Source organism: Salvia hispanica, chromosome 1, assembly GCF_029641045.1.
Source record: "Salvia hispanica isolate PSC_SH4W2 chromosome 1, Shi_PSC_v1, whole genome shotgun sequence".
NCBI lineage: Eukaryota > Viridiplantae > Streptophyta > Magnoliopsida > Lamiales > Lamiaceae > Salvia > Salvia hispanica.
The window spans coordinates 8,938,625-8,950,953 of record NC_142692.1 but is presented as its reverse complement, the minus strand read 5'-3'; the positions used below and the strand labels follow the sequence as shown (position 1 = coordinate 8,950,953).

Here is a 12,329-nt window from a genome sequence, read left to right as displayed (position 1 = left end):
AAATATTTATATACTTTTCTAAATTATGCATAAAAACCCCGACCAAATATTTATATTCTTTGTTAACGGAAGAGTATTACTATATCTCGAAAGTGAGACTATAATTATCCAAAAATGTAGTTCTATCACATCTCTAATATATTTCCTTCTCCTCTCATATGTCATTTCCTTCTGTTCTTTCAGCAGAGTCCATAAAAGCTAATGTCGCCGCCATTATCAAAAGCTGTACACTTTTTTGGCCTTTACTAAAGTTCAGATTTTTATTTTTAATTTTGTCTGTGACACGACACAACTTGTTAAACAAAGATATTATACGCTGAAAAAAGAATTCAATTAATCACACTGCACTAATGCTCAGCTGCCCTGCTTATTAATACAATATCCATGTTGTACGTAATATGCAATCTTGTGACATAATTGTGCTCTCGAGTTGCTACAATTTCATCATCAAAAATTCAAGAATCTCAAACTCTCACAACAAGAATTTCTAGGTGGGCTTCTTAAAAATTAAATCTTGCTCCATCCCTTCCCGTTTTTCTTGTGATGTTCTTTCAAAATCATGATATTTTAGTGTTTCCCTCTGTTTATCATATACAGAAATGGCAGAAAAAATGCGGGATTTCTACTCTCACAAACATCCTTCGTCAGCCCAGGTAAAACCCAAATCCATGTATGCATAAAAATTCGATCTTTATGAATAAAAATCCAATTTTTCTCAAACATCTGCAAATTTGTTGGAAAGGTGGTGGAGGAAATCAAAGAGCTATTGAAAATGGTGCTTCCCATAACTGCAATGAACTTTCTCGTCTACGTGAGAGCCGTCGTCTCCGTCCTTTTCCTGGGGCGGCTCGGCAGCTTGGAGCTCGCCGGCGGCGCGCTGTCAATCGGATTCACCAACATCACCGGCTACTCTGTTTTAGTCGGCTTAGCTTCGGGGCTGGAGCCGGTCTGCAGCCAAGCATACGGCTCCAAGAATTGGGATCTTCTCTTTCTCTCTCTACACCGCATGATCTTCATCCTCCTCCTCGCGATCATCCCCATTGGGTTGCTATGGATCAATCTTGAGCCAATCATGCTTTTCATGGGCCAAGACGGCGAGATCACATCGACGGCTGCGATTTATTGCATCTATTCTCTCCCAGACCTTTTAACAAACACCTTGATGCAGCCATTGCGCGTTTATTTGAGGTCGCAGGGGGTGACGAAGCCTCAAATGTGGTGCACTTTGATGGCGGTGGTGTTTCACGTGCCCTTGAATTATGTGTTGGTGGTGGCGGCGGGGCTGGGGGTGCGTGGGGTGGCGATCGCCTCTGTTTTGACCAATTTGCATATGATGGTGCTGATGATGGGATATGTCTGTGTTTATGGAAGGTGGGAGTGGAAATGGGGCGGCGGCGATGGTGGTGGAATTGGGGCTTTGCTGAAGCTCGCCGTGCCGAGCTGTCTGGGGATTTGCTTGGAGTGGTGGTGGTACGAGATCGTAACGGTGCTCGCCGGATACTTGCCTAATCCGAAGCTCGCAGTGGCCGCCACCGGCGTGATGATTCAGACTACTAGCCTTATGTACACTGTTCCGATGGCACTGGCCGGCTGCGTCTCCGCCAGGGTAAGTGATGATATTTGTATTTGAAAACTCTCTCTAAAGACTAGTCTATTAGGAGAGGAAAAACTGTCTTACTTTAAGACATTAGAATCCACAAAAAAAATGTACTATTTCTTTGAATTATTGATGGCATTATGTATGTGTGTGTTGATTTTACTAGTGATTTGATATGCCTTAATTTGAGGACTAATTGTGAATGATTGTACAGGTAGGAAATGAGCTGGGAGGTGGGAGACCGTACAAGGCCAAGCTGGCGGCAATGGTGGCGCTGACGTGTGCGTTCGTTGTAGGGATCATCAACGTGGTTTGGACGGTGATGTTTAGAGAGAGATGGGGCGCTCTCTTTACAAAGGATGATATGTTGATTGCTCTAGTTGCATCGGTCCTACCTATTATCGGTGTCTGTGAGCTAGGGAACTGCCCACAGACTACCGGTTGTGGCATCCTAAGAGGCACGGCCAGGCCAGTTGTGGCTGCTAGGATCAACCTTGCCTCGTTTTACTTTGTGGGGACGCCTGTGGCCGTTGGGCTAGCCTTCTGGCTATGCATCGGGTTCCCTGGCTTGTGGCTAGGGTTGTTGTCAGCTCAAGTCGCATGCGCCGTCTTGATACTCTATGTTGTGCTGCATTGCACGGATTGGGAAGATGAGGCTGTGAAAGCTTGCAAACTTGCTTGCCTAGAAATGAGAAGTAAGTGTAACCCTAATGATGAGATCACAAGAGTATTAGTTTTGGAGGATTCAAAGATGGATGATGTGTAGTTTCTTTTCTTCTTTAGTGTTCTAAGTTGGTAAAGGTGCAAGAATTAGTTGGAAAGTGGGGTGTTTTGCTACACATTACAACTAGACTTGTTTTTGTACTATCTCTTGTTTTCATAATGTTAATGTCATGTTTGTGTAAATAACTCTCTCATGATTTCAACATTTAATAGTAGATAAGATGATGAGGCATGAAAGTAGATCGTTATTAAAAATGAAAGACTACCATATTAGTATAAAACGTGTCAAATGTAAGTTGATTTGGTGCTTTGTGAAGTGGGATTTGCAAAGACAAAGAAGTGGATGGGGATGGCTTTCAATAAATATGACAACTCTTTGGAGAGAGTGCTCTCAAATCCAAACCCCCTTTTTCTGTGATGTGTTATTACAGCTTTTAATCTATGTTAAAGTTTAGCTCTTTTCTATATAGATTTGTTTTGTTATCATATTTTATTTTCAGACTCCATAATGATGTTGAACACCTGATGTGGGAAATCATTTTTTCGCACCCTGTAAAATATTTGTAAAATAAACCTAAAACAAGAAACGCATCTATAATATTAAAGTTTAGCTCTTATCTAATACCGCATATACTAGTATACACTTATAAATAATACTCCTTCTATCCCCTATAATAAATGTGTTTCATTTTGAACACTCTTCTCTATATTATTAACTCTATCCACACTTTAACTATTACATTTTTTTTTAAAACGAGTGCTCAAAATGAAACGTCTCTACTACATGAGACATAGGAAGCATGCGATTATAGAATTTATAACTAGCTAAATACGAGATATTTTTGAAGAAACTAGAAGATGTACTACTATAAGTACCCTTGTCTCATGTTACTCACACTTTTTATTTTAGGTCATAAATTTGGGATTAAATTTTTTTTAGTGCAATTAAATTAGTATTTTAAGTGTAATGAGAAATTACTTAATAAGGAAATATTTACTTAAATCAAATATATTAACTAAATACTCTAATTCTTACTTAAAATAGAAATAATATAAGTAATTTGGAAATAACTGAAATATAAAAGTGCGAGTAACATGAGACATAAGAGTATTACTATAAATAAGGAGTATTAGATTTAAACACCTCAACAAAATATCGTGAATGTGATTATTGAGCACATGATATTTTTTTTCATACAGTACTTAATTAACATTACTATTTTTATGGTGATATGTTCAATTCATATTATAGTTGTACTATTACTAATTTTACGCAACACGTCGTCTCAATCAACCATAAAAGACTTATTTTGTTTTCACTTTGCACCATATACCGATATAACTCAATTACTATAAAAGTTATTCTATTCTAAAAATCCGTAAGAATAATATATTATGCCGTAGTTTAACCATATTGTTGGCTACGTGGCGCCCTAAACTTTATAAAGTTTTAGTTTATGAGCTAGATTCCAAGCCATGCTACTAAAATGCTTGCAAAAAGTATGAGAATCAGAAAAAGTTAGTGGTAAATAAAAAAGAAAATGGATCCATTAACACACCAATACGTGTATGTATGTGTTTAGTTGAAAAATATTAGTGTTACTCAAAAATATGTATGAGTAGTTCACAATGATGCTAAAAAAAATTGTAGGAATATTTTTTTTTAAATAAAATGAGTTGAAGAAACACAATCAAGTAGAAACTTCCAATACATATTACTTTATTCATACTTTGATTTATAAGCACCAACACAATTAGTACTATTATAAATATTATTAAAATCTTTAATTTTTCAACTTGCATGAAACTAAAGCTCAAATAATTATGTACTCCGTCCGTCCCAAGGAAGATGACCCCTTTCTTGAGCGGCACGGGATTTTATGCAACTTTATTTTGTGTGTTAAATGGAGAGAGTAAAGTAAGAAAGATGGGATAAAGTAGAGATAAATAGGTTTCCATTTTAAGTAATGGGTCATCTTGGTTGGGACAAACCAAAAAGGAAAGTGGGTCATTTTTAATGGGACGGAGGGAGTACTATTTTATTTATATATTAAAATAATAAATAAAATGAATAAATCAAGCAATACCTTTAAGAACTAGTTAAAATATAAAATTAACGACGTCAATAATATGGTTCGAGATATTAAATTAAAATAAATATATAAAATAAAATAAATAATGTTAATTTAAATTAAACAAAATTAATGCTCATATAAAACATGTAACATAACATCAATATATATGTTATGCCATGCATATAATCACACCACTATCAATTAAAGTCATATTCTATATCATGCATGACACAATGTATCTCCACCCAAGCTCTTAATGCAAAAACTAGCTGCCAAAGCCAAGATTAACACTTTAAGACCGTCTCCAACTATTTACACTGAACTCAAACTCATTTTTGAGTATACGTCATGCCAAAAAGTAATTTTATTCCAACCATTTACACCAAATTCAAAATTTTCACCATTTTTGAGTTTTTGTATCACAAAATTTTTGCAGTAACATCATATTTGGTGTTGTTTTACAAAAAACACCAAAAATGAGTTTGAGTTTGAGTTTGATGTATAATTGAAGAAGATTTCTACAACAAAACTCACTTTTGAAGTATGGTTGGAGATGGACTGTCTTTTGACAAACAAAATAAAAATATAAAAAGTAAAAAAAATCAGGCTGAAATAACCTAACGACGTAGAGAATGGGATGGTGTAGTTGACCAATATTGATGTATAAGTCGATGCTCATATAGTTCTTAATAATTAGTTCTAAAACATAAGAAATTAAGAATAAAGAGAAACAAACAAATTGAGCCGTCAGTAGCATTGACAAGAAAAGAGGAATCAAATCTGTCCATAACAAAAGTTGCATTTTCCATCCCATTCTTTCACAATTGACCAATAATGTTCATTTTTAATCAATTTGAATATTTGATAATAAAAGATCTACATGCTTCAGCCATTCTACTTTTCTAGATATGCTGACAACCTTCATTACATCATCATTAGAATCCAATAATTTTTATGTTCTTGTCTTTCGACCTGTCCCATAAATTCAAAAGAAACCATTATATAAATCAAGATCTTGAAGTATTTGATGAGAAAGAAATCCTACTTGACCTAATAAAACATCAAGAAGTGGGCAAGATGAGAGGCAGAGAAAAATGACTTCACATGCATATATATGTATATAATATGATGTATATGGGAGAGTACCAAATGAATCAAATCCACTTGGTTAGCTACTTTAGTAGTAGAAGAAAACAAAGATTTATGAGACAGGAGTGCTTCCACTCATACCTTCCAAAGCTTATTTGTTCAATGATATTTGCCTTAGGAACTTTCCATCTCACCAGCTTCTATGCAGTTTATAATACCAAAACTGCAAATTAGTAAAGATCCACAGACAAGATTCAAGATTATTTTTTTACCAAAAATATCAGCAGCTAAGGCCTAAGCAATCTCTAGAGAACTCTGTTCCTATGCTGTGAAATGCTACAGTGTCAAAGTTGAGGAGAAAGCAACAGAGTCGAAAAGATCATGAAACTAAAGGAAATGATTAAGTCGCGCAACACTATGTTTTAATGAAGTGTAAGCAATGCACAGCAGAAATTTTCATTCACATAACACCAATTTAAGCTCATTGACAAAAAGTACATTCTAGTATTAAATTGAGACTTGATAAAATAACATGTTTTTATCATGTCGCAGTTTACCCTTTGAGGAGTAGAAGGTAAGCGTGGCACGAGAATACCTCTGTCTAACAATCGGCTGCCCTGTTGTTACAGGAAGAGCAACAAGATCATAAATCAGATACAGCATTCTTATCTTCCATCAGTCCATGCCTACATGAATCAACCAACAGAGAAGTAACTCATTTCTTTTGAGCTAGTGACATAACCCCACCTTAATTAAGTGTTCAAACTATGAAATTACTCACAAGAGAGTAGATATGCACATCCAGCACAAAAACAATAATCAATTGATTTTCCGCGTTGGGTGTCAACTGTGATATCAAACTAATCGCCATCCTATACAACCCACATAAATGAGCAGAAATGACACAAGAAGTATTAATAGCAGAAACAAGAATATCCAGGCACCTCAGTCACTCTGTTGAAAATTGTACATCAATCAAAAACTGAAATGCAATAGCAACCTGATACATGAGGTTGCTCAGTTAAGAAGCTGATTTCTTTCCACTACCAATGCTATGTGGATCTCCTCCCTATTTCAGATCGAGTCCTATTTCCTGAGAAATCTGATTTCTTTGTGAACCTTCTGTGTGTTTTCAAATCATCGTCTCGAAAATTTGTTCTCCTAGAAGGCCTTGTTGAAAATTTCGACATATTCTCTTCAGCGCGTGTTCAATCTGTCCCCCTTCCCACGCCTCTAGTATTCCTCTTCTCAAAATCTCTGCCATTCAATTGTGCTTCCCTCTATGACTCACATTTCTAGCCTCAACGGCATCACCATCGTCATCTAACAAGTCATCCTTTTGTTCTCCTAGAAGATCTTGCTGAATTTCTCAACATATTTGCTTCAGTGCCTCTTCCATTATTCCTCCTTCCCACACTTCAAATATCACTTCTTCCAAAATCCCCACCTTTCCTTTCATTCCCCTCTTAGTCACATTTTCAACCTCCCCACCCTCCTCACAATCATCAGTTTCATCATCATCCGACGAGTTGTGCTTTTCGCCACCTAGCGCATTTCTTATCCTAGAAGACCTTTTGGAACTTTCCAACACAATTTCTTCAAGATCTCTTGCTCTTGTCCTAACCACATCTCTAGTATTCCTGCCCTTCATCATCTCCTGCATCCCTCTTTTACTCACATTTCCAACCTCATCATCATCACTCTCGTCGTACTACATTACGTCAACATCTTCCTCCACGCCCTCATCATGCTCCACACCATACCCTTCACATTTCTTTATATAAACACCAATCTTCCACTTCACCACATTCATTAGCTGAATACACATTAAAGGATGCCACTCAATTAACATCCCCCTCTTATAGGCCTCCCTTAGAGTTAACTGCAGTATGCATCCCAATCTTACTCGACACATAAAAAATCCCTGGATGCTGCAAAAATGCACGCTTGAAGCTCGGCCTCAACCCCAAATACTCTGCTAAACGTAACAGATTCTCCATCTCGACAAAGTCTTCGTCCCTAGACGCATTGCACTACGATTGCAATTGCAAATATACAAAAAAACATTGAAACGGGAAATGTCAATCCTCAGGTGTTATCTTTCTCTATATTGAAATTATATTAAAGATTCATGGTTTTTTTTCTTATCTATATATATTTGTTTAATTTATTTATATGTATTTTATAATTACAGCAAGCACATTAGCAAAAGCTTTGCACATATACGATAGATTGCGATTATCTAAACCTATTTGCGAAAAGATTCAGCATGAGACAGTTTGTAATGGAAAGCTTGGTGTGATTATAATCTTTTGCAAGAAATTGGAAAGAATAAAGATGAATTCAACTATAGACTCTCTCTTAGTATATATTATGTACTGTATATATTTGCTTATTATTTAAAATCAATATATTAAGTTGCTTAAAAGGTAAGAAGATATGTGCCCGTGGCTACTGTGGTTGTACTTAGTAGACATTTAGAGACATTTTTCTCTATAAAAGGCATTCATATTGTTTGCCCTTTTTCTTGGTAATTTTTAATATCTTTTAAATAATTAATAAATTGGAGATTTCTCTCCAAATTCATAAAGTTGTAAGCCGTTATATAATTCTGTTAACCTCTTTTTGTAACTATACTTTCTGTTTACAGATTCTAAATTTCAATAACAGAGGAAATTAATATTATTATTTGTAGAAGCTTACAAAGTATCGTGAATAAGATAAATATTGAGAATGAAAATAATTAATAGATAAGGATCCAAGATTATAATTCAATTTTATAATTTAAATTATTCTAAACTTTTCATTTACTGAATTAATAATCTTATTAAATAACGTCTAATTAAGAAGATTATATATGGATCAATAAATAAAGCCAACTACAGAAAATGTATATAAATTATACTCCCTCGTCCTAATAAATACTACTAGTATGAGATACTTGGTTTTATGCAGTGTTTTCTTTATAAGTTAATGAAGAGTGTAAAATAAAAGGGAGGAAAAAGTAAAGATTATATTAAAAAATATTTTATTTTTAATGAGACAATCCAAAAGAAAAATATTTAATTTTTAATAAATACTAATGCATTTTCTGAATATATATGAAAATTGAAATAACTAACTTGATGGACAGATAAAATAACACTTTTTGGATAATTTTCAATGAAAATGGAAGGCCAATTTAGATGTTATTTCCACTTGCAATTTCGAGGTGATTTCATTCTAAATCAGTGATGCAAATAAAAATATAAAATCATCATAATTTATTCGTGGTTGAATATGTACATGATCGGAAAAATGAGTCCAAAATGGAAAAATTTATTGTAGTAGGTTAATTAATGCCTTTGCTTTTGCAAACATAATTTAATTAAACAGATAAAAAATGGGGACTACTATCATTTTTTCCTTTTTCTTTTTGTAATTTGGAAGGTCGGAAGACTGGGATAGAAAAGTGGATTCATTAGTATTTTACTTTGGTTTTAACTTTAAATGGGGTCGGCGACAAGAGGCAAGGGATAAAAACTCATAAAATAGGTTGTGTCTCCGTTGACTAAATATTACTCTTGACTTATCTTGTTTGATTTTGACTTCCAATTTATATTCTTTTTCCTCCATTAAACATCTCGCAATAAGCCCAACAATGAATTTAAGTATTTGATTCATTGCAAGCCATTTATTAGTTATTTTAACTAAATTCTGCTATATCAATCTGCTTGATTCTAATAAAATAATTTAACTATAATTAATTCATACTTAAAAAATTAAAATGTCACGCTAAATATTACTCTCTCCGTCCCCATGTTACGTAAAACATTTCTTTTCGGCACAAGAGCTAAGAACAAGAAATCACTCATAAATTTATATCCAAGAATGTAACAAGGAAATCACTCATAAATTCATGAGGTGACTTGATTAACAATCTCTTTAAGTTCCCCATTTGAGCTTATAAATATGCATGAGTTTGGAATAGAAAAACACACATCAGAAAGCATTCTTCTCTCAAGTTTTTTCTTATCATTGTGCATATTTAGCTTTTGCATTTGCATAGAAGTTTGTTTGCTTGATTCTATGAATTCCGTCAAGTTTGCCTGCACTTAGCGGGTTTAGGATGCTTCTACACGCTAGGAAAGAGTCGTTTTATCTCTGAGGATAATACGACAATCCGAAAATACTAGTCTAGACGTAATTTGTCTTGCAAAAATACGTTTTCCTCAACTCGACTTACATTTGGTTTGTATTTTTCATTGTAATTTCCATTTCATTTTGATTGTTATTTTCTTTCGATTATAATAGTTAGAGTACTGCTTGTGCAGGGCTCGGAATTTTTCCATATTTCTAACATTTCCATCCATGGCCTCACTTGTAACCTTAATCATTTGCATAGCTATTACATTATCTCAAGCGATTGCAACAACCGATGAAAACATCTTGGAGAGAGGCACTACAAATGAAAGTCAATGCAGGAACTTGACAGAGTTGACAATGCAACAAATTTCATCAGCAATCCCATATTTCAGTGACAATGGAGAAATCGGAAGAATGATCAACAACACTAATGTAGACAGCATTAATGCAGACAACAACAAACTAGCCTTATCCGCACTGACATGTTGCCAAGAGTTTCTCTCTCTCGCAGTATATAACCTCAATAGATCCCTCTCGACTGATGTAACCAAGGCCGGAATGATGTCCATGATATGCGCCGCAGGCACCATTCTACAGACGTGCATAGACGGATTTGAGGATCAATCCCGGGTGATGTTTGAATCTGTATACAACAAACTCAAGTATCCCATTGATACCAACAAAGACACCACAAAAAGGATGGCCAAGTTGAACGGTATATCTGATGTTTTGAACAAAGATTCTGAGTATCCAAGTTGGCTATCTGATGGGGACATGAATCTCATGAGGGCGGATTCGAAGATCAAAGCTGACGTTGTGGTGGCCAAAGATGGATCGGGTAAGTATAGGACAGTACAGGCTGCGGTGAACGATGCGCCGAGAATTAGCATGAAGAGGTATGTGATTTATGTGAAGAGTGGATCTTATAATGAAAATGTGAAGATACCGCCAGATAGATGGAATTTGATGATGGTTGGAGATGGGATGGATAAAACCATAATCCACAACAACTTGAGTTATCGTGCTGGATTCCAGACTTGGGCAACCGCCACCTTTGGTAACTTTTTTTATTCTTACTCCATATTTATATAATATAATTAATACATTCAATCTTTGTGAGCAGCCGCATACGGAGAGGGATTCATAGCCCAGGACATAAAATTCGTCAACATTGCCGGAGCCATCAACGAACAAGCTGTGGCCCTCCTCTCAGCGGGAGACCGCTCCGTATTCTACCGGTGCAGCATGGAAGGCTACCAAGACACCCTCTGCCCCCTATCCAACCGGCAGTTGTACCGCGAGTGCGAAATCTACGGCACGATCGACTTCATCTTCGGCAACGCGGCCGTGGTGATACAAAAGAGCAGCATCTTGGTTAGAAAGCCACTCCGTGGGCAATTCAACACGATCACGGCCCAGGGCAGGACGGACCCGGATTGGCCGACCGGGACTGTGGTGCAATCCAGCACGATCCGAGCGGCGGAAGACCTGACGGGCGTGAGAACCTACCTCGGGCGGCCTTGGAAGAACTATGCCTCGGTTGTGTTCATGCAAAATAATATGGGTAAATTGATCGATCCAATCGGGTGGACACCCTGGGATCCACCCACGCCAAAGAACACTGTTTTCCTAGCGGAGTATTACAACCTTGGGGATGGCGCGGAAACTAAGGGTCGAATGAAATGGCCAGGAGTGAAGCCTAGGCTTGGACGCAAGGAGGCGTCTCGGTACGCGGTCGACAATTTTATACAAGGGAAAGATTGGCTGCCAGCAACACAAGTTCCCTATGATTGGGGTCTTATTTGATTCACTCTCCTTTTATTACATATACCATCTTCAAGTATACACACTATGGTATATATTTACCATATATATAACAAAATTATCAAACACAGTAATGCTCATGTTTCAACCCTTTTTCAATAATGTCCCAAATTAAATTATCTTGGACAGTTTTTATTGGAATTGATTTGAGTTTTTATCAGATGCCTAAATCCAATTTATATATTTTGATGCTATATAAATCACAAATTGTTGTTAATAAATACTCCCTCCGTCCACGAAAATTCGTCCCGGTTTGACCGGACACGGGTTTTAAAAAATGTAATGGAAAGTGAGTTGAAAATGTGAGTAGGAATGAGTTAGTGGAATATGGGGTCCACTATCAAAAATGGTAAAAGTGAAATGAGACAAATTTTGGGGGACGGACAGAAATGGAAAACTGGGACAAATTTTCGTGGACGGAGGGAGTAAAGCTCTATAGATGATAACGATATCATTTACTCAAGAATAATAACCCATAATGTTGCTTCATAGTTTTAGGGCATCTGCATCGGGTAGCTCTTATGGAAGGCGGAGCTGTGTCGTCGGCACGGACGAGCTCGTTGCCAAGAGCTCTGTCCTTGGCAGCGGACAAGACACGTGGCGTTTTCTGGTTGGGCGGTGACGCCCAATCGCCTCAAACACTCTTTCTTAATTTTTAGGATTTTAATTATGTACTTTTTTATTACTCCATTCGTCCCATAAAAATATGTGCAATGGGTATGACACGAGAATTAAGATAAAATTAGTAAAGTAAGAGGAGAAGAATGGTAGGGTAAAATAAGAGAGAAAAGGAGAATGATAGTTAAAGTAATGTTAGTAGATAGTGGGACTTATATTAATAAATTGATACTATAACTTTTAAAAATTGAATGCACATATTTTTGTGGGACGGATGG

The 12,329-nt window shown here is 36.2% G+C and overlaps 1 protein-coding gene and 1 pseudogene across 2 annotated transcripts; both read left to right on the top strand.

Annotated features, from left to right (window-relative positions):
* Positions 1 to 239: 239 nt before the first annotated feature.
* LOC125219627 (protein DETOXIFICATION 54-like) lies at positions 240 to 2,525 on the top strand. 2 transcript variants are annotated; one of them, XM_048121650.2, is made up of 4 exons: positions 240 to 491; positions 598 to 653; positions 743 to 1,606; positions 1,812 to 2,525. In XM_048121650.2, exons 2-4 carry the CDS (start codon positions 600 to 602, stop codon positions 2,361 to 2,363), a joined length of 1,470 nt encoding a protein of 489 aa, XP_047977607.1. In that variant the 5' UTR covers positions 240 to 491; positions 598 to 599; the 3' UTR covers positions 2,364 to 2,525. The 2 variants fall into 2 exon arrangements, with proteins under 2 accessions (XP_047977607.1, XP_047977609.1); XM_048121652.2 differs by having other exon boundaries at positions 572 to 653.
* Positions 2,526 to 9,834: 7,309 nt separating this feature from the next.
* On the top strand, positions 9,835 to 11,415 carry LOC125221325 (pectinesterase pseudogene; annotated as a pseudogene).
* Positions 11,416 to 12,329: the final 914 nt, after the last annotated feature.